General features: G+C 48.0%; 1 protein-coding gene across 1 annotated transcript in view; it reads left to right on the top strand.

The window, feature by feature from the left end:
- Positions 1-27,044, top strand: part of MCUR1 (mitochondrial calcium uniporter regulator 1) — a 271,092-nt gene that overhangs the window by 152,850 nt on the left and 91,198 nt on the right. The window contains exons 7-8 of the mRNA XM_085607101.1: positions 25,713-25,766; positions 26,898-27,012. Of these exons, the coding sequence (XP_085463227.1) occupies positions 25,713-25,766; positions 26,898-27,012 (169 nt within the window). The remainder of the gene's footprint in view (positions 1-25,712; positions 25,767-26,897; positions 27,013-27,044) is intronic.

Consider the following 27,044-nt stretch of genomic DNA (forward strand, 5'->3'; position numbering starts at 1 on the left):
GCAGATCATCACATGCTTCAGAAGTCATTGTTCAGCTCACAACACCTGGCTGCCTTCTGCTAATGACGTTTTTAAGGCTCCCCAAGCAGATAACATGGATTTTCTAAGGTGGAGAAGGCCGCAGCATCCTCTCATATGGCTCCTCTGCCTGACGACTGTACCTATAGCCCTTTCAGGCTCTGGTTAGAGGCCATTAATGAAGAGGGTTTTGGCTACCAAGTCAATACCTACATATGACCTCTGAAGGAGGAGTTCAGCGAAGCGAACAAATATTGATCTCAAGGAATCTCAGAGAAGTTTTTTGGAGCGTAGAATTCAGAGGTTATCAGGGAATCTTTTAGATATATCTCTTGTGCAGAATTGTTGTACTGGCTGCAAATCCCACCTTGCTACATTAACGTGCCAGGGCCTGTGCAACTAACTTTGCCCTCTGCTTGTTCAATGAACGTCTCTTACTTCTCCTTTACTTGTTGTCTGCATGGAGAGGATGTGGCCTAACAGCTAGAGCGGTCGACCTCGAAGCTGGGGAATCAGGTGGGATTCTCGTCAGGGACGCTCAATATCGTGTGATTCTGGGCAAATCACCCAGTCTCCCTGAATGAAAATGAATGTGTCCATCGGTAACGCAACTGGTGCTCATGTGAAGCGCTCTGATACCTTCGGGGCCATTTCGCACTATATAAAACTCTGAGAAAAAAAATAATAGTCAGTTTAATAAAGGAGCAATTGTCAGTCTTCTATTACAGATCTTCTCAGACAATCCTTTCTGCATTTTGGCAGGATAATGCATCAACATATTATAAAAAGAAAAAAAAGAAACAACAAAGAAACAACGTTCTATCCCACTTAAAAAAAGCTTTTACTTTTTGTGTCATTATTACCCATTTGTATTATTGTATTGTAATTGCATTTTATATATTGCTTACTACCACTGACGGGGCATTGAAGGGTGTTGGGACGAGTGCCACGCTACTCTGGAACCCAAGGTCAGTGGTGGTTAATCCAGTGGTTATTATTGTTGGTTATCAGATGACTGACTGACTGATTCATCCTGTGCTCTCATGAAACTGTTCCATGTATTTTCTCCATTTTATTTGTGGTAGGGTTGGTTAAAAGGAGTTAGGTGTAATAATTAGTGATAGTCATGCAAATGGGAGGTGTGATGAGTAGTTAGGCTAGAGGTGGTGTTGGAAACCGGGCAACCGGGTTAGCAGTCACCAGGTTCCCAGCACAATGGTAGCTTGGCTCGAGCTGTTGGTGGTCAGGCACCGTGTTAAGCGTACGTCACACCCTCACAATAACCATGCGTTCCTCCGTTCCAAAAACGACACTACACCGTAAAAATTATGAAAGAAAGTAGTTTGTCTTTATCTTATTTTCTCTTAGTTGCAGGGTTCATAAAATAAATACAGTACCATAAGATTCTCCTTTAAAAGGGCAGGTCAAATAAATAATACCACAGTGGGGTTTCAATAAATAGGATCAGGTCATAAATAAGCAAGGAATAAATAGGGGTGCAATAAATACAAATGGCTAATAAATACTGTCAGACAATAAATACAATGCAGGAATAAATACAGTCAGACAATAAATACAGTCAATAAATAAAGCACCCTCAATAACTTAAATAACACGATTAATGACAATTACAGTTCACATCACTTTCCTGAGGTAGTTTGGTTTTACTATGCCCAAGTACAGCTTGTGGTCATTGGGATGACATGGGGGGGTGTCCCACCTAGATTGGTCAAGGCTGGGCCTGAACTGAGGTAGAATAAGGGTAACCTAAGGATCTGGTTCTCCCAAAATACACAACCCCTCACAGAGGTCACTGTACCAGTCTCAGTTCACCCCTGGCACTGCCAGGCTGGTTCTAACACCCCTCTAGCCCCTAGAATGGTCTTTTAGGGCTCCACAGGGCCTCAGATGCCCTTTCTACCACTTACTGCCCTTTTCACGATGATCGGCTCCGCTCGGCGCCGTGTCGATGTCGTGAGGCGGCTCCGGCTCGATGTCGCGGGGCGGCTCCGGTTCGGTGTCGTTGGGCGGCTTCGGATCGGTGTCGCTGGCGGTTCCGGATCGATGTCGCTGGGCGGCCTCGGCTCGGTGTCGCTGGGCGGCTTCGACTCGATGTCGCTGGGCTGCTCCGGCTCGATGTCGCCTTCCAGCGTCGCAGGGTCACGGTCTCCCCGCTTCCGGGTGTCTCCGGAGTGCGACCTCCACTCCCGACCTCCGGCGCGCTTCACCTCAGATTCCGGCGTCTCCGGAGTGCGATCTCCACTCCCGACCTCCGGCGCGCTTCACCTCGATCTCCGGCGACTCCGGAGTGCGATCTCCACTCCCGACCTCCGGCGTGCTTCACCTCGACCTCAGGTGACTCCTTACTCGACCTCCGGTGCCTCTCCACGACCTCCGTCGGCGCCCTCTCTCGACCTCTGACGGCTCCGGGTACGACGTCTGCTTTCTGTCAGCGCCGCTTCTCCACCTCAGGCCTCAGGTCTCCAGGCTTCTCGACGTCCGGACTCCAGGAGGACACCGCTAAACAGGTCAGGAGCTTGCTGGTCTTCTTCTTTAAGGCCTCTTCACAATATTTAGGTCCTTAAGATGGTTTTTCTGGTCTTGGTCCCACACAGGGCTCTAGGCTGGGCTTGGTCAGTAGGGACTAGCATCAAGGGTGGGTTTCTGGACCCCACTCCAAGCACTGGTTTCCACCCCTGCTGCCTTACTCCGACCTCCTTCTGAACTGGTCCTCTCTCCTCTCTAGTCAGATGCCAACTGCCACTCTGAGATGGCCTCCCAACATTCTAAACTGCCTCCCTCTGTCACAGGGTTCCAGAATGTTACGGAAGGTTCTAGAAATCTCCAGTGGGTTCTGATGATGTCACAGGTGACAATGGGTGGCCACCATTTTGTGTCTCAGGCCCTCAGACAGAAGTTCCAGGGGTAGGGAAAATGGCTCCCTGACCCTGCATCAACACTAAAAAGTCTGGTGGTTCCCAAAAAGGAAAAATTCTAACAGGGTTTGAGGCAAAAGTGGGACAAAATAAATAATGATGAGGAGGGACCACCCAAAGGGCTGACAGGTCTAACACGCGTCCCCCCCCAGCTGAAAGTGGGGAGAGCTACCCAACCCCTTGGGAGTTCTCATCACTAAGGCGGAAATACCTTGAGAGACCGTCTGCATTGGCGTGGTCCACTCCAGGCCGATGTTCCACCTGAAAGTCCATTCCCTGTAGGGAGATAGACCACCTTAGCAACTTGGGATTCTCCCCCTTCATCTGCATCAGCCAACGAAGGGGTCTGTGGTCGGTCTGAACTAGGAAGTGCGAGCCAAACAGGTATGGCCGCAACTTCTTCAGAGCCCATACCACTGCAAAGGCTTCACGCTCTATTGCACTCCACTTCTGTTCCCTGGGAAGTAGTCTCCGGGATAGGAAGACCACGGGTTGATCCAGACCCTCTTCATTGAGTTGCGATAACACTGCCCCAATGCCATGTTCCGATGCATCTGTCTGGACAATGAACTCCTTGGAAAAATTTGGGGCCCTTAAGACCGGGGCCTCACACATGGCTTGCTTCAGTTTCACAAAGGCCTGCTGGCAAGCCTCCGTCCAGACTACCCGTCGAGGTTGTTTCTTGGACGTAAGCTCCGTGAGGGGGGCCACAATGGTCCCATACCCCTTCACGAAGCGGCGGTAATATCCGGTGAGGCCCAGAAAAGCTCGTACCTCAGTCTGAGTCTTGGGGGGTTCCCAGGCCATGATTGCCTCGATTTTTGCCTGGAGGGGTTGCACCGCTCCCCTACCCACCAAGTGTCCAAGGTACACTACCGACCCCTGCCCGATCTGGCATTTACTGGCCTTGATCGTTAACCCAGCTTGTTTCAGGGCCTGGAGAACAGTTTGCAGGTGACGCAAGTGATCCTCCCAGCTGTTACTGAAGACGGCAATGTCGTCCAGATAAGCAGCAGAGAAACTCTCAATTCCGGCGAGGATCTGGTTCACCAGACGCTGAAACGTGGCAGGGGCGTTCTTGAGCCCAAAGGGCATCACGCAGAACTGGTAGTGGCCCTTGGGCGTGGAGAAGGCTGACCTTTCCTTAGCTCCATCAGTCAGAGAGATCTGCCAGTACCCGGATGTAAGGTCAAAGGTACTCAAATATTGGGTAGCTCCCAGCCGGTCAATCAGTTCATCCGCCCTCGGGATCGGATGAGCATCAGTCTTGGTTACTGAATTCAGTCCCCGGTAGTCCACACAGAACCTCAGTTCCGGTTGGGCACCCGGTGGTGCAGCTTTTGGTACTAGTACCACCGGACTGGACCAGGGGCTGCTGGAAGGTTCAATCACTCCTAGCTCCAGCATCTTAGTGACTTCACTGTGAATGCTGGCCTTCACCTTGTCTGTCATCCGGTAGATCTTTGACTTCACAGGTGGGCTGTCTCCTGTGTCCACGTCATGGACGCACAGGTGAGTCCTACCCGGAACAAGGGAGAACAACGAAGAGTACTGCCCCAGGACCTGGCGGCAGTCCTCCTGCTGTTCAGGAGTTAGGGACGGGGAGAGAATCACTCCCTCCACCAACCCATCCTTCTCTTGAGACGCAAATAAGTCGGGGAGAGGGTCGCTTTCCACGTCCTCTGCTCCATCAGTCACCATTAACAATATGACTTCGGGCCTCTCATGGTAGGGTTTGAGGCGGTTGGCGTGCAGCACTCGTAGGGGCTGGCGAGGGGTCTTCAGATCCACCAAGTAGGTAGCCTTACCCTTCTTCTCCAACACCTTAAAGGGTCCTGACCAGCGATCCTGGAGGGCGCTAAGCTCTCCTGGTTCGATCACCCACACCTTCTGGCCAGGCTCCAACTCCACCGGGTGAGCATTGTGGTCATACCACGCCTTCATCACTGCTTGGCTGGCTTCCAAGTTGTCAGAAGCTTGCTTCCACAACTTAGCCATTTGGCTCCGGAAGGCCAGCATGTAGCTCACCACGTCCTGGGGAAGCTTTCTGGGAGTTCTTTCCCATCCGTCTCTCACCAGGCTGAGAGGTCCACGCACAGGGTGCCCATACAAAAGCTCAAAGGGGCTGAAGCCCACTCCCTTCTGTGGCACTTCCCTGTAAGAAAACAATAGACAGGGTAGGAGGACGTCCCATTTCCTCCGCAGGCTTTCAGGCAGACTTCTGATCATGCCTTTCAAGGTCTTATTGAACCTCTCCACCAGACCATTGGTCTGGGGGTGGTAAGGAGTGGTGAACCGGTATGTCACTCCACACTCCTTCCACATGGCCCGCATGTACGCTGACATGAAGTTGGTCCCCCTGTCGGACACAACTTCCTTGGGAAAACCCACTCGGGTAAAGATTCCCATCAGGGCCCTAGCCACAACAGGTGCAGTAATGGTCCTCAGAGGTATAGCCTCTGGGTACCGTGTGGCATGATCCACCAAAACCAGGATAAACCTGTGACCAGCTGTAGTAGGCGGATCTAATGGACCCACAATGTCGATGCCCACCCTTTCAAAGGGGGTGCTAACGACAGGAAGTGGTTCCAGGGGAGCTTTCAGCTTCAACCCTGTTTTCCCACTGGCCTGACAAGACACACACGTCCGGCAGTAGGTGTCGGACGACACTTTCATCTGAGGCCAATAAAAGTGTGGGACAAGCCGGGCAAATGTCTTGTCTTGCCCCAGGTGTCCTGCCAAGGGGATCTCATGAGCCAATCCCAAGAGAAAGGCTCGGTAACGTTGAGGGACAACCAAGGCCCGTGACGATCCATGCATGGGTGCCTTGGGTTCACTGTAGAGGAGGCCATCCTCCCAGTAAATGTGGTAGTTCCCCTCAACGTTCCCTGCTGCCTGGGCTTCGGCCTGTCGCCTCAGTCCCTCAAGGGTAGGACACTCCTTCTGGCCCTTGCAGAATTCCTCCCTGGTCGGCCCTCCCTCCACGTGCCACTCGGCCGGGATGGGTAGGTTCTCCAGTTCGGTAACATCCCCCTCCGCGGACTCCTGGTCCACCACCTCTGGTGGCCTATCCGTCACACGGGGCGCGGATGCCGAGGCAGGCTCCTCCTGTCCTCGGTTCTTCCCTTGGTCGGCAGCCGGCGGTGCCTTTGTTCCAGGCTCCCGCCTAAACGAACTCCCCCTCCGGGTAGTCGCAGACCTTGTGCTGACACAGGCCCAGTCAGGTGTACCCAGCATCTCAGCATGAGTCCGGTATTCCACCTCCTTCCAAGCATTATGCTCCATGTCATTCCCCAGCAGACAATTGACTGGCACGGCAGGGATTACGGCAACTCGAAGTAAACCTGCAACCCCTTCCCATTCAAAGGGAACCTCGGCCACCGGATAGTGACCCATTCTGCCGTCAGCCATCGCGGCAGGGTGGAGTACATGGGGAATCACCTGCTCTGGAGACACCAGTTGGCTACGTACCATAGTCATACTGACTCCTGTGTCTCTCAGAGCCTCCCCTCTTTGGCCGTTGATGGTGACCCACTGCCCATACTTTGTGGTATTTGCGGGCACCTGGATCTTAGGAACCATCTCCCGTTCTCCCAGGGACACTAAAGTGACACCCGCCCACTCCCTTCCCTTATCTAAGGGCATCTCCTCCCCGAGCACTACACTAGCTACTCCGGGGGCCTTTCCTCCGATGGGAGGGGGTGGTCTTTTCGGGCACTTCACATCTCCCTTATAGTGTCCGACACCACCGCACTCGTAGCAATGGACAACCCTTGGCTGCTGACTCTGGCCAGGATTAGGGTTTCTGGGTGGGTTAGCCCTAGGGGTGAATCCCGTTCCCTTCCCTTGGGAACTATTTTGGGGGCCTTTAGAGAACTCCATTTTCTTTTCCCCTCCCTCTTTCTTCTGGGGGGCGCCCTGTCCGGTCTTTTGAGAGTCCCCTCCAGTCCCCCTTGTGGATACCCGGGTACTAGCCCAAATGTCCGCCTCCTCAGCAAGCTTCCGGGGATTGGTCAGCTTGCTATCCACCAGGTGTTGACGCAGTTCAGGGAAACATTTTTCGAGCAGGTGTTCCTTCAACATCAAATCAAACAACCCCTCGTAGTCCCTCACCTCACTGCCCTGTATCCAACCCTCTAGTGCCTTCTTTGCATAGTCCAGGAAATCCACCCAATTCTGTGTGCCCAGTTTGTGGCTACCCCGGAACTTCTGTCTGTACTTCTCGGGTGTTAGTCCAAACTTCCTCACAAGCGCCACTTTCATGGTGGGGTAGTGGGTCTGCTCATCCTGCTCCAGGGCCAATAATGTATCCCTGCCAGCTGGAGGCATGTATTTATACAATCCCCCTCCCCAATATTTCTCTGGAACCCCATGGACTCTTAATGAGATCTCATAGGCCGCTAGCCACTTGGCGATATCATCACCCGCACTATAACTAGCTACTATGTCTTTTGGCAAATAGGGTTTGGGTTCCCTGGTGATTTCTCTTTCTTCGCTGCCACCATTAGGAACAGTGTGTGCCCCGACCCGTAGGATCTGGAGATCTGTCTCCCTGAGCCTCAACTCGTGAGCCATCCTCCGTTCCTCCTTTTCGTTCTCCAGCTTCGCCAAATCCCATGTGAGCTGTCTTTTCTCCCTCCGGTCAGTGAATTCTGCTTCTAATAAGCCGTTGCTAGAGACACTGCTGCCCTTCCTTGAAAGTGTTCTGGGCCCCGCTACTAGGTTCCCCACCTCAGGTTGGTACAGACCAGCCCCCTCGCTGTCAGGCTCTCCATCCCTGTCCTCCTTCTCAACCTTACTTTCTCGTCGTGCCTCCCCCAAGCCCTTAAGCTGGTCTCGAGCTCACCCTTCTTTGCACCTTGGGGACAAAACACCCCCTCTCGCTCACAAAACTCTCTGAGTTGGGCCACAGTGTAAGTTTCCACATCTTCCAATACAAACTCCATTTTGCCCACTCAGGATAGAAGACAGTTGCTTACAGAAGCTATACAGGGGGGTACCTTTTGTAATACCTCCTCCCACCACCAGAAGTAAATTTGGAAAAAACAAAACTCAAAATTAGGAAGTCCGCTTGGAGAAAACTCCCGGTGTAGGCCTATGGACTACCCACAGTTATTGTCGAGTAGACGCAAGCACAGCTCAATCCCACCACTGAACACCAATTTTATGTTGGAAACCGGGCAACCGGGTTAGCAGTCACCAGGTTCCCAGCACAATGGTAGCTTGGCTCGAGCGGTTGGGGGTCAGGCACCGTGTTAAGCGTACGTCACACCCTCACAATAACCATGCGTTCCTCCGTTCCAAAAACGACACTACACCGTAAAAATTATGAAAGAAAGTAGTTTGTCTTTATCTTATTTTCTCTTAGTTGCAGGGTTCATAAAATAAATACAGTACCATAAGATTCTCCTTTAAAAGGGCAGGTCAAATAAATAATACCACAGTGGGGTTTCAATAAATAGGATCAGGTCATAAATAAGCAAGGAATAAATAGGGGTGCAATAAATACAAATGGCTAATAAATACTGTCAGACAATAAATACAATGCAGGAATAAATACAGTCAGACAATAAATACAGTCAATAAATAAAGCACCCTCAATAACTTAAATAACACGATTAATGACAATTACAGTTCACATCACTTTCCTGAGGTAGTTTGGTTTTACTATGCCCAAGTACAGCTTGTGGTCATTGGGATGACATGGGGGGGTGTCCCACCTAGATTGGTCAAGGCTGGGCCTGAACTGAGGTAGAATAAGGGTAACCTAAGGATCTGGTTCTCCCAAAATACACAACCCCTCACAGAGGTCACTGTACCAGTCTCAGTTCACCCCTGGCACTCCCAGGCTGGTTCTAACACCCCTCTAGCCCCTAGAATGGTCTTTTAGGGCTCCACAGGGCCTCAGATGCCCTTTCTACCACTTACTGCCCTTTTCACGATGATCGGCTCCGCTCGGCGCCGTGTCGATGTCGTGAGGCGGCTCCGGCTCGATGTCGCTGGGCGGCTCCGGTTCGGTGTCGCTGGGCGGCTCCGGTTCGGTGTCGCTGGGCGGCTTCGGATCGGTGTCGCTGGCGGTTCCGGATCGATGTCGCTGGGCGGCCTCGGCTCGGTGTCGCTGGGCGGCTTCGACTCGATGTCGCTGGGCTGCTCCGGCTCGATGTCGCCTTCCGGCGTCGCAGGGTCACGGTCTCCCCGCTTCCGGGTGTCTCCGGAGTGCGACCTCCACTCCCGACCTCCGGCGCGCTTCACCTCAGATTCCGGCGTCTCCGGAGTGCGATCTCCACTCCCGACCTCCGGCGCGCTTCACCTCGATCTCCGGCGACTCCGGAGTGCGATCTCCACTCCCGACCTCCGGCGCGCTTCACCTCGACCTCAGGTGACTCCTTACTCGACCTCCGTTGCCTCTCCACGACCTCCGTCGGCGCCCTCTCTCGACCTCTGACGGCTCCGGGTACGACGTCTGCTTTCTCTCAGCGCCGCTTCTCCACCTCAGGCCTCAGGTCTCCAGGCTTCTCGACGTCAGGACTCCAGGAGGACACCGCTAAACAGGTCAGGAGCTTGCTGGTCTTCTTTAAGGCCTCTTCACAATATTTAAGTCCTTAAGATGGTTTTTCTGGTCTAGGTCCCACACAGGGCTCTAGGCTGGGCTTGGTCAGTAGGGACTAGCATCAAGGGTGGGTTTCTGGACCCACTCCAAGCACTGGTTTCCACCCCTGCTGCCTTACTCCGACCTCCTTCTGAACTGGTCCTCTCTCCTCTCTAGTCAGATGCCAACTGCCACTCTGAGATGGCCTCCCAACATTCTAAACTGCCTCCCTCTGTCACAGGGTTCCAGAATGTTACGGAAGGTTCTAGAAATCTCCAGTGGGTTCTGATGATGTCACAGGTGACAATGGGTGGCCACCATTTTGTGTCTCAGGCCCTCAGACAGAAGTTCCAGGGGTAGGGAAAATGGCTCCCTGACCCTGCATCAACACTAAAAAGTCTGGTGGTTCCCAAAAAGGAAAAATTCTAACAGGGTTTGAGGCAAAAGTGGGACAAAATAAATAATGATGAGGAGGGACCACCCAAAGGGCTGACAGGTCTAACAGGTGGTTAGATACAGTTTCATTGCAAGAGATGGTCACATAGCGGGGGATTTTGTGATCTATGAGGAGATGTATGGCCAATTTGCAGAAATATAGTAGAATGTAAGGTATGCGTCAGAGTATGGGGCAGTTAGGGACCAGGGGGCATGCAGATGATGGAGTGTAAGTAGAGGGAAAGAGAGAGACCAATCTATGGATTTATCTTAAGGTCAGGTGTCATGCAGTGTTTACACTTGAGCATTGAATTTCCAGTTGTGAAGGGTTTGATTATTGTGTGAATTGCAGGCTTTGTCTGCCCTGCCTCACATTTGTGATATTTTGCATAAAATGGTGTCCTCTGCAGGCTACAGCAGATCTTTTACTTTGGCTTCCAATAGATACACAATAGGAGAACATATAAAATTATATAAAAAGTGATGGATGGAATGCTTTAAGTAATCTCAGACACTGGTAATAATTTGGGGGCGTCTCCCAATCCACCATTTAATATTACCTGTACTTTTGAGTCTAGGGGTTGACAGGTACGCTACAGAATGCCCTGATAATTCTGGTTATGTGATGAAATCACTGACTGGTGTCACAGTTATATGTGTAATTTTAAAATTGGAATGCTTATGTTAACGTCTTTTGAATTTTAAGATTCCCACTAAATTATACCTCATTTTGCGGCGTTTCACTGCTGTTTCTGTAACAAGGTAACCCCTCCGTCTTTAAAGCCTGTAGTATCCAAGTCTGTGGTATTAAAAGGGCCATTGAGATGATGCAATTTTGCTGCATTTTGTGCACAAATACGGGTTTGCCACATTTACCACATACTCCATCACCTTCTGCATAATACACAGATTAAAAAAAATTATGTTCTAGTTCCGATAGATCAAAACTTACAGAAAACGCCACCTAACATATTGCTACCCAGGGGAAGGCCTTTACTCATGAGGCAGATCACTTTTCAGTTGCTGATAGCTGTATTTCAGTGTTTACTTACTTTCAGCTTCTTAGCCCAGAAAGCCTGCCGTGAGGGAAACGGCCCTGTGGGGAGCATCGCCCTGCCAGCTGACCACCAGGACTCCTCCCGCATCGCCGTGAGGTGAACGGCCCAAAGACCACAAGACCCAGCAGTCTATGCTCCGGGCGCCTGCCGCTGACGGCAGCAGGCAGCGCCCGGGCTCCTCTTAAGTCCCGCAGGCTTCACGCAGCGCGGGACGCGCTTTACTTACTTTCAGCTTCTTAGCCCAGAAAGCCTGCCGTGAGGGAAACGGCCCTGTGGGGAGTATCGCCCTGCCAGCTGACCACCGGGACTCCTCCCGCATCGCCGTGAGGTGAACGGCCCAAAGACCACAAGACCCAGCAGTCTATGCTCCGGGCGCCTGCCGCTGACGGCATCAGGCAGCACCCGGGCTCCTCTTAAGTCCCGCAGGCTTCACGCAGCGCGGGACGCGCTTTACTTACTTTCAGCTTCTTAGCCCAGAAAGCCTGCCGTGAGGGAAACGGCCCTGTGGGGAGCATCGCCCTGCCAGCTGACCACCGGGACTCCTCCCGCATCGCCGTGAGGTGAACGGCCCAAAGACCACAAGACCCAGCAGTCTATGCTCCGGGCGCCTGCCGCCGACGGCATCAGGCAGCGCCCGGGCTCCTCTTAAGTCCCGCAGGCTTCACGCAGCGCGGGACGCGCTTTACTTACTTTCAGCTTCTTAGCCCAGAAAGCCTGCCGTGAGGGAAACGGCCCTGTGGGGAGCATCGCCCTGCCAGCTGACCACCGGGACTCCTCCTGCATCGCCGTGAGGTGAACGGCCCAAAGACCACAAGACCCAGCAGTCTATGCTCCGGGCGCCTGCCGCTGATGGCATCAGGCAGCGCCCGGGCTCCTCTTAAGTCCCGCAGGCTTCACGCAGCGCGGGAAGCGCGCGGGCAGCGCCCGGGCGAAGCCCGGGCCAAGGGCGGGCCCGTCCTTGCCCGTCAGGGACCGTTAGAGGCCGAGCAGGGCCACCCCACTGACGTCCCTGCAGTCGGATATAGCAACAAGCAAGGTACTGTGTTACAAGCCTGATACGCATTTCAAATCCTTGGCTCACCACATGTGCTTGAACCCATTGACATTTGAACTATAAGATTAATAGCATCCCCCCTCATAGTCCTGTGTTATTTAACATCCAAGGGAAGTATTGTAATTATTTGCGCGATTGTGTGCTTCCTACACTCTGTCTGTAACCATGAAACGAAATGGTAAAAACCCTAGTCTATTTACCTCCCGGCCAGCAAGTAGACAACAGACTACAACAACGCAACCCCTCCCAAGTCTGACAGCTATTGACAAAATGCTGCAGCAAACAATTGGAGCTGTGGCTTCAGCCATAGAAAATACAGAGCGGCGTTTATCAATTACTCCTGTAATTCCCCCCTTTTCCCAAGTAGTGGAGGATGTATCAATTGCTACAACCAACGCCTCTGATTTTATTTCTTCCTTTATCTGTTCCTTCGCTGACCTTCCTTGTGCACAGCCCACTACCAGTGATACGCATGTCTTCCAGGTTCCTAACTCCCCACCCCATCTTCTACCTAACAAGGCTTCTGTGACTCGTACTGTAGTCAAGAAACCTAGGGCCGGGAAGAGTAAAACACTAAGGAAAAACAAGTCTCTAACCAATTCTTCCATACCGATTGATACTCCCTCTACCTTGTCCCCTACGCAGGCTCCTCTCTGGGCCACCCATATGATATTAGATCTCCAGGTCCATATTGAACAACTACTTGGCTCTCATTTTAAATCCCTGCTGTCTAGACTGGATAGACTGGTTTCCACTATTAACAATGCAGGCTTTGGTAAAACCAAGCCGACCACTGTTTCCACAAATCCTCCCTCTTGTCCTGCTCCTACCCATGATAATGCCCCCGCCGCCTCTGAGACCTTGCCTGTTCCCTCTCAATTGGCTGGCATGATTGCCCCCGTTACAACTATTCCTTTGACTAGGGACACAGACTCAGAAAGTTCCAGAGTACAGAGGGAGATTACCAATGTGGGGGAAAAATGTTTAGATAACCAAGCAAAATAGAACAGAAACACTTCTATTGAGGGCCTTAACACCGCATTACCTTGTATAGATTTTCCGCCTGAGTCTCTCCCATATGTCGTTGTGCTTGCTGGTGTTCCTCCCCTACTTCAAGGGAAGAACGAGGATTTTCTGGAATTGAAAAACAAATGTATGCACTGGTTCAATTCAAACAGCCCCCTCCCTTATAACATCTCTGGAGAAATTTTGGGCGTTCGGAGATTAGATTGGATTGGGCCTACTCCTAAATCCATCAAAGGAAACTGCGTCATTGTCAACTTTAGGCACCCGCTTGCTGTAGATTATATCTGCAGTAGGACACCCCCTAGGCCTAATACCCAAATCATCCCATTGCATTTGTCATATTTTTATCCAGCACCCCAGCACAGAGTAGGGCAGAATAGAGGTGTTAGTTGGGTGGGGGGGCAAAACAAATTGTATGCTAGATCAGCAGAAGAAACCCAGAATATGCCCCTACTGTCACTTTTCGCTCAAAAAAATAGATTCAGTATGTCGGAGGAGGTGGATTGACCAGTCGTGATCCAGAGTCCTGTACTCCAACCTGACAAAATTATGGGCATCCAAATAGCTGTAGATAAGGGTAGATGTGAGAGTGGTACCCTAGAATTTGCTTTAGCATCCCCTTCCTTGAGCATAGGACCGGAAACAGGACAAACTATGCACAATGATTTGGCTGTTCCCCCGATGATTTTTTGTTCGGTGTTAACCTTGCGGACACCACATTAGCAATCATCCCTCAAATGCCAGAACTCTGCCCAAATCCTACGGTTGGGTGACCTATTAGACAGGAACAGAGCACTAGACGGGGGAATAAAAATATTGTCATGGAACGTGGCAGGGATAAAAAACAAGTTATCTAACTTGGAGTGGAGTAATTTTATAGGTACTCATGACATCTGCTTCATGCAAGAAACCTGGGCCATGGAGGAAAATCCGAGGATCGGCTACGCCACTTTTGACATTTTGGCAACCTCAAGTGGTAGAGGGAGACCTTCGGGTGGTCTTTCAATATGGGTGGGGACACATTTGGGCACTCAGGCAACCGAGATTCCAACTAATTCCCTGGACGTTCAATGTGTTCTCTTAACCCTAAAAGACAATCCATCGGTTGCTTTAATAAACGTCTACTCTAGACCAGTTAAGAATGGCCAAGAATCTGGTGCCATTGACGCATTAAAGCATTTTATACTGTCCCTAGACCCCCCACCTCAATTAATAGTAGGAGGTGACTTCAACTGCCAATTTGAACCCCTCGAATCTCCTGATTTGGGCGAACCGGACGAAGAAGACCAGTTCTGGCACGTTTGTGAACCACAAATTTTTCCTGTCAGAGCTTGGACTCCTCTCGTCCTTCAAATTAAATCCTTATCCCTTGCACTGTCCTTAAGGGCCTGTAATGGGAGACTGAAACCCGATCGCACAGGCCTTCCAACGTTCAACAGACCAGGCCAAAACTCTAATATTGATTATATATTAATGGAAATAAGACATTGGGACAACCTATTAGAGTTTGAAATTCACCCTAGGCACGACAGTGACCATAATGCCCTTGTCTTCACCCTGAAACAGGGCAGTTTTGGTCTAACAAACCCTCCTCCCAACTCAAACAGCCCAACGCCCCCAGTACTCCTTTCTAACAATAGGAGGAGGATAAAATGGCCCTATTTTCTGAAATCCCCTGCTAAACTTGCGGAAATATATCAGATAGCCTTGCCATCTCTTTCCGCAATGGGGGATGTAAGTGTAGATAACTTGAGTGATCCCACCAAGATTCATATTCACCTAGTTGACAACTTGAGGGGCCTATTCAATCCTGTGGGAAACAAACAACAACAGCCCAGGACTCACCCCTGGTATAAGGAACCCTGCAGAAAAGCAAAAAAGGATTTGCTTTTGGCAATAAAAGGCAACGACAGGGCTAACATAAAGAAACTTCGCCTAGATTATAAGAAGGCTATTACCAGGGGGAAGAGGGATTGGGAGGAGCAAAGATGGGAGGAGCTAAGACTAACCCTCTCATGTAGAGACCCTAAGGCGTTCTGGGCCATTGTGAACTCGGACGAGAGTAGGGTAGCTTTGCCCCCCACTGCAAACATAGCTCCACAAGTGTGGGAAACCCATTTTGGGGGACTGTACGGGGACTCGGACGACCTCCTTCCTACTGACACACCTCTCGAGTGCAGCCCGATGAGAGGAAGTGACCCTACTACACGTGATATTGAGACTCGTCCCCCCCTCCCTATTCCAGCGCCCCTACATGTGCGCCAGTTGTGTCCTTCTTTGGTGGGTGCGGCCACTCCTATGCCAGAACTCCCTGTGGCTATCACTCTCAAAGAAGTAGAGACCGCAATATTAAGGCTCCTGTCTAACAAAGCCCCTGGTCTAGATAAAATGCCACCGGACTTATTCCGCTCCCAACCAAAAATTTGGGCCCCGTACTTGGTGGTATTATTCAACTCTATTCTCAAGGGGGCTGTCTTGCCAGACACTTGGTTGGGCGCGGAGATAGTCCCCATATTTAAGAAAGGCTGTCCGTTAAAGCCGGCTAATTACAGACCAATCAGCCTTATTGACACCACCCAGAAATTAATGGGCAGAATTATCTTAGACAGAATCCAGGGATGGATGGATGAAAACAAAATTCTGACTACATTACAGGCAGGGTTTAGATCTGGGATCTCAACCATAGACCAGATCTTCCGGTTACAGGTCCTATACTGGAAAACGGTGAGAGTAGAGGGTGGCAGCCTCTACCTCATCTTCGTTGACCTGCGCGCTGCCTTCGATCTCGTCCCAAGAGGAAAATTATGGAAAGTTCTGGCAGATATGGGCCTCCCCCCCTACCTGCTGAATATTCTAATCAGATTTCATAACGGCAATTACGCCCAGGTTAGGTGTGGGAGACATGGCGACCTCTCTTCACGCTCTCCCGTTAGGAAGGGCGTGCGCCAAGGGTGTGTCTTGGCTCCAACGTTGTTCAGTCTCTACATCAATGGCCTTGTCACCCATTTGGCTGACGTAGCTAACAATGATGCCCCTAGGTTGGCTACTGGTAGAGTGCCCGCTCTGATGTTTGCTGACGACACTCTGCTGATATCTAAAACATCATCGGGCATCCAGCGCATTTTGGATGGTTTCCTGGCATTCTGTATTGCCAGAGGCTTGGAGATTAATTTAGAGAAGACTAAGTTTATGATCTTCAATCCTCCCAAACAGACCCGCCCAAATCCTACCCTAAATGGCTCCCCCCTTGAGAGAGTCAGGACTTTTGTTTATCTTGGAATCACATTGACCGAGAACTTTGACTGGGGATCACAAATCGCAAAATCATGGCTGAGGCTGTTAAGGATCTTAGCACAAAGATCGGTAGGACCGATCTCTGGGAATTTCCGGAGGTAGCCTGTAAAAGGACTTCCAAATCTGATTTAAGAGGCCATATAAGGCAGCTGAGATTAGTTACTCTACATGGTTCAAGCTCCTTGGGGAAACTCACTAAAGAGTTTCTCCTAATAAAATCAGAAACAAGAGCAGAGGTTTTCCTCGATGTAATTTATCCATCTCTTGCTAGGAAGCTTTATCTGCAGTTAAGGCATGGTACTCTACCGCTCAGAGCATTCCCTCACAAATGGGCAAGATCAGAAAATGCAGCCTGTCCGGCTTGCAATTATAACCTTGAAGATATATGCCATGTTCTGTTTTTCTGCCCCGCATACCACTCAATAAGGAAAAAGTGTCTCATTCCCTTATGCAAGAACCTAGGGTTTAGACACTGCATGCATGCATGCAGGGTCTTAATATATGATACTCACCCCCCAATTGTCTTTGCTATGTCCCGCTTTTTACATGGTTTTTGGCGTAGAAGGAAAAGCTTTCTTTAAAATGTTTTGTCCTTTTATCAAATTAGCCTTTTTGATAACACCAGTTTAATTCACTTTTAATCATTGTATTAACTTGACTCTATTTATTGTTTTAATGAAATGTGCAACTTTTCTTGTAATTTATTCTGTGCTTTTAAGGTCTCCGACCGAAATAAAGTTATCAATGATATTAATAAGGTGAAACCTTTGCTCTTATAGTGTTAACTTTTGTAAAAGTGACCTAATAGTGAAGTAAACTTGCTTCAAAATGTGCTGCATTATGCCACATATAATTTGCCTTTTCTTGTCGCATAATTAAGTCAACTCTGCTGCATAATTTGGTTCTTCCACGTTGTATTATTCCAGTGGCCCTGCGTATGACACCTAGGTGCACATGAGCTAATCCACAGTCATGGTGCAGTATCACGATTATTCATTGTTTTTGGTGACAGTGCTGCCCCATTACAGTAATTTCTAGTGCTTCGTGTACGTGACCTGGAAGGTCAGTGGCCCCTGTTCCTAGCTCAGCATGTTTTTTGCACACATCCATACACATAGTATTCATCTGCACACACTCACACACGTTATCCTTAGACTCCTATTGAAAGATTGCCAGAATTTAGTACAGGTACACCGGAAGGCTGGAATCTCAGATTACCACTGGTTTAGCCAGACCAAATTCCAACAATCGCAAGGTTTCTCACTTGAAAGGGGAATAAATGAACAGACTCAGAAATACTGGGTCCATTGACATGAATTTTCTCTATTTTCCACTTGGTCAAAGCAGGCAGAGAGTGCTATCAGGACGGTCAGTTGGAGGAGTAAACATGGGGGTAGGGATTGGTTGGGGCAAGTTTCAACCTGGGGGGGGGGGGGAGCATTGTCTGATTTCCCGCCGACCAATGCTGCTACATGATTGGCTAGGGGCCAGGGTGTGCTGCTGCCCACAGCTCGTTCTCTGTAGTGAAGACATGTCTGGTATCTCCTGGCCCGGAATTAGCAGGTCTAGAGTTTTCCTGAAACTTGTATTTGCAGATGGCGATTTCAATCTGGAGTTATAACTCCATAAGAAGTTCTGCCACTAACAAAAAGAGGGCTATAGACATATAACCCACTCCTCTTTCAACTTAAAATTGATATCATTTATAAAGAGCTTGAAGCATCGAAATCTAAAGACAAAAACATGCTGTCTTCAAGTACTGAGTGTTAGTTAGAATCCCCCAACACTGCAAATTCGTTCACGGTCTTTTCTCTCCTTACCCCAGAACTGGTCAAGCGGCACCTTCTTAGTACCAAGGCGGGGTCTCCACTTGAACCTTGTGCATCTATTATTCACCACATGGTGGCCGGAGAGGTAGTACACCCACTTTCAGCTATGATGAATAAAGCCATCCCTTCTGGGTGTTACCCGCGGTTATGGAAAGAGTCAGTAGTGAAGCCCCTCCTCAAAAAACCCAACCTTGATCCTAAGAACCTTTAAACCTACCGTCCTATCTCTTTTCTTCCAGTCCCAGCTAAGATCTTGAAGTACACCTTTACAGCCATCTGATGTTGTTTGTGGAAGAATAGAGTTGGCCTGGCGTGGACGAAACGGAAAACACTCTGGTGTCGGCCACGGACTGTATTGGATGGCTACTGGATGAAGGACAGGGCGCAGCTTCGATCCTGGTAGATGTATCCACTACCTTTGGCACCATCCGCCTGTCCCTGCTGATTGAACGCCTACAGGAAATGGGTATTATAGTCAGGGCTCTGAAACTACTGTCCTCCTTCTCCAAGGATGGATCCCAAAGGATGATGGTGAACCAGTTCCAGTCGGATGTGTTCTCCCTGCCATGTGGGGTGCCGCAGGCCTAATTTTTTTAACCCTACACTTTTTCACCTCAAAGTCTCCCCACTTGCAAGGATCATCGGCTCCTGCGGGCTACAAGCGGTCTTGTATACTGAAGATTATCAGATCATTTTGTCGGTTCGTAAGGACACAGCAGAAATCGCAGCTAACTTCAACCATTGTATGACAGCAGTAGCAGGGTGGATGGAAAGAAACTACCTGAAGCTCAATGGGGAGAAGCCTGAGGTCTTGTTCTTTGGAACTCAAGCCTCCATTTAGAACAACAGGTGGCTGTACAAACTAGGCACCTTACCAGCTCCTGCAGAGAAAGCCAAGAATCATAGGGTGATCCTTGACAGGGACTTCTCACTGGACTAACAGGCCAACCGTACCACCTCGACTTGTTTTAGGCTGATCAAAACGCTGTAGAAAATCTTTCCTTTTATCCCCCTCTCGTCACAAAAACAAGTTGCCCTGGCATTGATTATGTCAAGAATTGATTATTGCAATGCACTTTATTCGGATACTAATAACAGTATCCAAGCCAATCTGCAATTAGTGCAGAACGCGTTATGAAGGCTTACCTTAGACATCCGTAAATGGCAGCCGGTGTCCAAGGGATTTTTTGATCTACATTGGCTCCCTATAAAAAAGCGCATTATGTTCAAGGTCCTCTGCATAGTACACAAGGCTCTTTATCAGGCCAGGTCAGATGGAATCCAGGTGATGTTTTACTGTTACATCCCAGGAAGAAATCTTCGCTCACCCCACCTTAACCTGGTTACAGTGCCCAGAGTCTGGAAGAAGAGAAGGGGAGGCAGAGCTTTCTCTGTCGCGACTGCAAGACTATGGAACTCGCTTCCTAACAATATGACTTGTATCACACTGCATTCTCCCTTTAGAAAAGCCTTAAAGACTTGGCTGGTCACCTTATAGGGAGATCTCTCAGCACTTTTGCAACTCTTTTATTCTGCAGCTTGGCTAAATCGGACTATTGCGACTATAGAGCCTTGACGCCCACAGACATTTGGGGCGCTCTATAAATCTTATTCAAATCAAATCCTCCGTCCGCTCACTCACATACCTATACAGTCTTTCATCCCTCCACTCATCCATCCATATTTACCTGCTCAACTATTCATGCACTTCAAAATCCCAAAAACCTTACAGAAACCTGTGCATCAATTAAGTAAGGGAGTTTGCACTGCTACTGCAAACTGCTCTTCACCTGTTATGTGAGGGAGGAAGCTTCAATTGATTTTTTCTGAGCTTTGCTTATGACAGGAAGCTTGTCTTGCTACTGAAGTGCTATAGCATTTCGGTCAGGCAAGATGTTTACTGCTGTTACCATGCAGTCCCTATTTCATGAGGAAGGGAAGCTTGCACAGTTGCTGCCAATCTTGTACCTGTCATGTGAAGAATGGAAGCCTGACCTGCAGATGCCCAGCTCTACCTGTTCTGTGAGAGACAGAGGCTTGTACGTCTGCTACTGGACAGGTTATATCTGTCACATGGGTAATGGAAGTCTGCACTAGTGATGGCCGGCCATCTTCTGTGAGCATTGCTTGCACTGCTGTTGGTGTGTTGTACGTGCTCTGTGAGACAAATAGGCTTGCACTACAGCTGATTTGTGGGTATGAGATGATTCCACTGCTGACTGGGTGCTATATCTAGTCGGTGATGGATGCTTGCACTTCTGGTGGTGTCCTATTCCTAATATGTTAGAGTGCAGCATCCAGCTGCTGTGGTGCACTTGTTTTTGTAAAGGTGGGATGCAACTAGTGCATATGGTTTATCTTGTTTGTGAGGGAGGGAAACTTGCACTGCAGTGGTGTGCTGTGCCTGTTCTGCGAGCAAGGGAAGCTAGTGCTGAAGCTATCCCTCTCATGTCTCAGAAGCATTAACCCCTTCCATGCTCATGACGGAACGGTTCCGTCATGAGCATCGGTTGAGCTGTGCTCATGACGGAACCGTTCCGTCATGGCCCCGCCCGCGCTCGAACCCTTCAGCACCGCGGGGGAATCCGCGCAGCGCTGAAGGGGTTAATCATACACATTGTGATGTACTTGTCCATTGGTGCTCAAGGGCTGCATCTAGTTTAGGATTCAAAGCAGGTGGTGTTTTCTGTGAGCATCTAATGGGTGCCCCTGTGTCTTTTGAAGACCTGAATGTTAAAGGATGTTTGTGTGGAGCAGATGTGCGCACAACCAAATCAGAATCCATTTTGTGGTTTCTACATGCAAGTGGTAACTAAAATGGAGGGTTGGAGAGAGTCCAAAACAGCAGACATGAATTGTACGGCTCCTTCTAGACATTTAAGGGATTCTTTTTAGTGGGTCAGACTTTGACCCTTTTTTGTGTTTAGAGAGTTTTCCCTACCCATTCCTAGCTTAATATTGACTTGAAGTGATACACCACACAGGTATAACATGGTTAAGTGGAACAGCCTCCTATCTTCTGTATTCTTGCATTTAGTTTGTCTAGGCAGACAACTCCTATCTCTTCCACATCTTCCAAAGAGCACCTTGCAACAATGACCTTGGCTGGACCCATTGCAGTAAAAAGAATGCAAAAGGGTCACTAATGCTCCGAATCCATCTCAAACCTGACTCATCTGTCTTTTCTTAAGTGGCACTGAAATACTTAGGTGAGACAAATGTAGCAGCAATGTGTGTGGAAATCCTTGCAAGAGGTCTTCTACAACAATGTAAAGTTGGTGAAATGTCCTATATCTTTCAGTTATAAATATTTGTTTTGCGTACTTGCTGTGAACAGGTAGTAGAGTTGTTGAGAGGTTATAGTTGATATTACAAGATGGATTTGATAAAGCTATATTCTGCATTTTGTAGTTTCCTTCGTAGTGCTCTTTCAGACAGTTTCAGAAATTGTGCATTCTGGGCTCTGGCGACTATTCTAAACAAGAGCACATCATAAACACATAATCATGCAGTAGCATGAGGATTTGTTTGTTGGCCCATGGAAGACACACAGTTCCACTGTAAAATGTAAAACTTGATTCTCTAGCTTAAAGACCTCTCCATTGTAAAAAATGATCTTGTGATCCAAACCAATTTAACACCCTGAGAATTGAAAATTCGACTCCCAACCAAAAAAGAGCTCAAAAGTCAGCGATCTTACTGGCCAGACCTCCATACCCTTGAGCCGCCTGTCCTATAGACCCTACTGAGCACTCAATCCCCTTTCCTCAATAGAGGTGGCACTACTCAGTGAATCATACAATTCTAAACCCCCTGAAGCAGAAACCAAGCCTACTTCCACAGTCCCAGTAATAATTGGCACAAATGGAATACCCCGACCTATCATAATGCCTAGACCAACCGCTCAATACACCACCATCAAAACACTACTCTCTACCAATAGCAACCCTAGCCCCCTAACCTGCATGCTACTAAACTACAGATCTGCAGTGAAACATGCCACCGAAATTGCTGAAACCATACTTGCAGAAGAAATCGACATTACATTCCTTACAGAAACCTGGCTTTACATGCACCCAACCCTGACTTTAGACTTGCTTACTCCTCCTGGCTACTCCATCATCAGAAGGGATAGACCTAGGTGAAAAGGGGTTGGGATTGCGATCATCCACAAAGAGGAAACCCAACTTAATCCCATAGAAACCACAAAGTACTCGACCTTTGAATATCTCGGACTAGAAATCAAAACTGAAGGCGCCACCCCCACCAAACTTCACACCCTTTATCACCTGCCTGGTGATCGCACACTCTTCGCCAAGGAACTAACTCACCTAGTAACTCCGCTCACACTTACTGGCTCCAATGACATGACTGGTCAAAAACATCAGTGAAAGATGTTTTTGACCAGATTGCACCACTCAAACTAAAAAGATTGAAGACAAATCAAATCTAGATCCTGGGTCAGCTCAGACTTTAACAACGAAAGAAGACAACCGAAAGGTTATGGAGACAGAACCCTTCACTGGCGCACCGCTCACTCCTAAGATCTGAGCAGCTCCTACAAAAAAACATATTTTCAGGGGAAAAGCTGCTTTCTTCCGTAATCAACTTGACTATGCGAAGAACTGACAAAGGGAGCTCCCAACAGGAAACAAAAATCACAAATGAACACTGCGAAGATATAGCTAACTTCCTTGTTGACAAAGTTATGAAAATCAAACGATCACTGACCCTTGACAATAGTCTAACGTCCCAATCCGCCTACTCCTGTGATCCACAAGTCAATATGTTCCATCCCAATGCTTAACTAAAGACCAAAAGGACAAAAAAAAGCAATCAATAGCAAGCAACAAACCCCTTCAACTGAAAAACGATGCTAATTGGATACAATTCAAACCTGTAACATAAGGAGATATTTTCAAAATAATTGCTAACTTGAAACTCACATCCCACATCACTGATCCCTTGTCCTTCACCCTAGTAGAAAACCTCAACCAAATCACCTCGTCGTTCTGGACCAAAATCATCAACGCCTCTCTTTCTTCAGGCCACATACCAGACTCCCTCCAACTCGGCCACGTCACCCTTTCCTAAATAAGGCAGTCCCCAACGACCTGAATAACTTCAGACCCATCCCCAATCTTCCTTTTCTCACTAAAAAGATAGAAAAGTGTGTCCTACTACAACTCAACTCAACCCAACACATAGAAAAATGCAACCTTCACTGTACATTTTAATCAAGATTCAGGAAGGTTGTAGCACGGAAACTACTAGGCCCAATATACAATGACATTCACCGTTCCCTGGATGAAGGTGACTCCTGCCTACTAATCCTACTCATCCTGTTGGCGCCATTTGATACAGTTCACCAGCACTACTAGAGGCACTCAGAACTGCATTGGTATCAATGGTACAGTCTTGAGATGGTTCACGTTCTATCTTCAACATCGCTCTTAACAGATAAAAATCAACAGCTGTCTCTCGAAGCCCAAACCAGTACCGCAAGGTGTGCCCAAGGATCCATTCTCTCTTTAACCCTATTCAACCTTTTCACGGAACCCCTCACAATTATTCTGAACCAAGCTGGGATCAAGTATCACTTTTATGCGGTTGACATGCAACTCTATTACGGAATAAAATTACCCAGCGACATTCGACACCTTAATACAACACTAATTAATATACAAAATTGGTTATACACCAACCACTTAAGCTGATTCCCAGTAAGACTTAACTCCTCTCACCTAAAACAATCATCTACCCATCCAGAATAGCTATAAATAAAATTGGACGCACTAAACTGCCCTACCACACTGTCCAACTCCGTTTAAGTCCTTGGGTATCACACTAGACATCAACGTATCAATTAAGGAACACATCAAAACATAGCTAAAGGAGCACCCGTCACATTAAAACATCTCAAGAAATTCAAACCATTTCTTCCCCCTGACGATCTTAAGATGATAGTACAATCCCTTGTATTCCCGAAACTTTACTACCCCAATGTCATCCTGACAGGATCACCTAAAAACCACCTTGCGCCCCTGAGAACAATACTCAATGCGGCTTCCAGGCTCATAGGAATCAAACGGTTTGATCACATCACACCCGCCTTACAAAGTCTCGCCTGGCTTCCCATTGAAGGAAGATGTGTATACAAGACAGCCTGTATCACTCACAAGGCCGTACATACTAAAGAAAACAAATATCTAGAAACTAAACTATCTAGAGCAGAAGAAGACGGGGCTCTGAGAAGCTCCAACTCTCTTCTTCTCATTCTCATTAAAATGAAATCAACCCAGGCACGCTCCTTCTCTGGAAAAGCCGTGAAGATTTGGAACTCACTCCCAAAGGACCTACGCTGCACCCTCTCCTTTTCGTGCTTCAAACGGGGCCTTAAATGTCTACTACTCAACACCTACTTTGTCAATAATCACTAGTTGATATACGTCTCCCTAAGACCAAACCCTCCTTTGAAAAAAAATTGGTCTGAAAGACCTCCTAATCCTACTGACTATGCAGACTCGAACCCTGTCACCTTTTACCCCTTTACTTCCACCAAAATGATATTTCTGTATCCATACTGTGAACTTCATTTACTTTTTGTGTTTATCTATATGACTTATTTAAACTCAAATTGACTTCATCATGTATTTCTTGTAAACTTCCTCTCAAAATACGTAAAGCGCTCTGGTACCCTTGGGTCTAGACAGCGCTATATTCTTTGATTTCTTCGTGCTGTGGGTCATCTATTACATCATCAGCCGGTGTCAAGTTGTTTGAGGACCCTTTTGCTTTTAAGCAACAATGTCTGAATGAGTGAGTGTGAGGCTCTGAGGCCTAGCAGCTGTTTAATTCACTCGTTTCTGGCTAACCAAGCTAATACCTGTACAAGTGTACTGCACTCATCGTATTATTAACTCACGTAGTCTTAACTGGACATGCACAATACCTTTGTCGGAGAAATAAGTACAAGCTGTGATCCAGCTCCTGAACAGTGTGTGGAAGAAATCTATTTTTAAGGAAAATTGCCCTTGCTCGCATCTTCTAGATACATTTCCAGAAATCACAATTTATTTCACCAAGGAGAAATGCGGCTGATACAATTGTAGCAGAGAAGAGCAAGTGCATATAAAAGAATAGAGGGGAAAATAAGAATGCAGACAATGTGAGGAAAGGGAAGGGAGTACATGCTGCTACAGTATGGGACTGTAAGAGTGACGGCAAGGGAGGGTCACTCCTCACTGTAAAACGTCAATGAGGGACACCCAATGACGAAAATACAAATGCTAGGAGGCAGGGTACATTAAAAGAAAAAGAAGTTTGATACTGAGAATCCGTGTGTTACACATTACACAGACATGAATGTATTAACATGCTAACCCATAAATGACGTTTGTTTACTTGAAATTGCACTACAATTGTATTTTCCTCCTATTGGAATTTGCCCTAAAATATCCTTTCTGCTTCTAGTATGCTGATAGCGAAAAGAAGTTGTTGGAAGCAAGAACAGAAATTATAGCATTGGTAAGAATTCACGTTTATTTTGGCAAATGTGTTTGCGTAAATCACTTTGCTTTGGGGTAAACGTTGTGTTAAGCATGTATAAGATGCTGTACTAGATGGCACAATTGGCATCCTACGTTTTAGCAAAACATTGTTGACAGGCAAACCTTCAGTTGTGTAGTAAGAGAAAGAGTACGCACATTTTATTTTTTAACATTTTGTTGACTATTTGAATCCAACCATTAAAAATCTGATTAGAATGTTCATGATTTCTTGCTAATTGTATTGTTCTCAGTTAGACAGTAAATACAGTGAGATAAGTGGTACATAATGGATCGGAACTATCAAGCAAAAACCACTGGTAGGGTGAGAATTTGAGAAAATTGAATTAAGTGGGAGGGGGCCTGATTCACTGAGGTAACTTAAATGTTTGACTAAGTTTACACTTTGGAGTAAGTTTACTACTTTCAGTTTCCACAAATTCAAAGTGTAAACTTAAACTTGCTACAAAAGTAAAAGTTACATGTCCCCACCCCCAGAGTAAAGCAATGGGCCTACTCTTGTGTGGATGGTTGACAGCCCTCCCTAAACACATCCCTGACCCTCCCTACACCTGCCCCTTTTCCCGCCTACTCCTGTGTGTCCCTCCCACATTTACTACTAAAACCTATACTTGTGGGTGCGGTGACCCCGCAGTCAGGGCGGAGAACGCCACACACATAATTATAGGGAAAACGTACATCTTGTAGGGCTACAAAACATAGTACAAAGTGCAGTGTGTGAATGAGGCTCCGGGTGCTTAGTAGTCCAACACAGTAGTCTCAGTGTGGGTGTGTCATCTTACGATGAATCACATCCCTTGAATGAGAATCAGTAGTGGATATGGGGGTCCTTCGTGGAGGATGGGGTGATAGAGGAGCCTTGTTGTCAGTTCCTTGAGGGGGTTGATGGTCAAGCCTTTTGCTGGAACAGCAAATAATTGAATGAATGCTAGCAGTGCCAGTGATCTTGCGTCTGATGCAGAAGCGGATGTGGCCGGTTGTTTGATGCTCATCGTCTTACAGGGGTCATTGTGTATTTGGGTTCGGATGCTAATTTACTTGAATAGACCTATAACATCTTGCACTAATTGAATGCTTTTGCCTCCTTAAGCACGCTCAGCAAGATCGAGCATTGACTCAAATCAATCGGAAGATCGACACAGAAGTAGCTGGGATGAAAACCATGCAGGAATCCCATAAACTCGATACTATAAAATATCTAGCAGGTAAAGCCAGTATTATTGTGCTTGTCAGAGCA

The sequence above is a fragment of the Triturus cristatus genome, chromosome 5_2 (genome assembly GCF_964204655.1).
Source record: "Triturus cristatus chromosome 5_2, aTriCri1.1, whole genome shotgun sequence".
Taxonomy (NCBI): domain Eukaryota; kingdom Metazoa; phylum Chordata; class Amphibia; order Caudata; family Salamandridae; genus Triturus; species Triturus cristatus.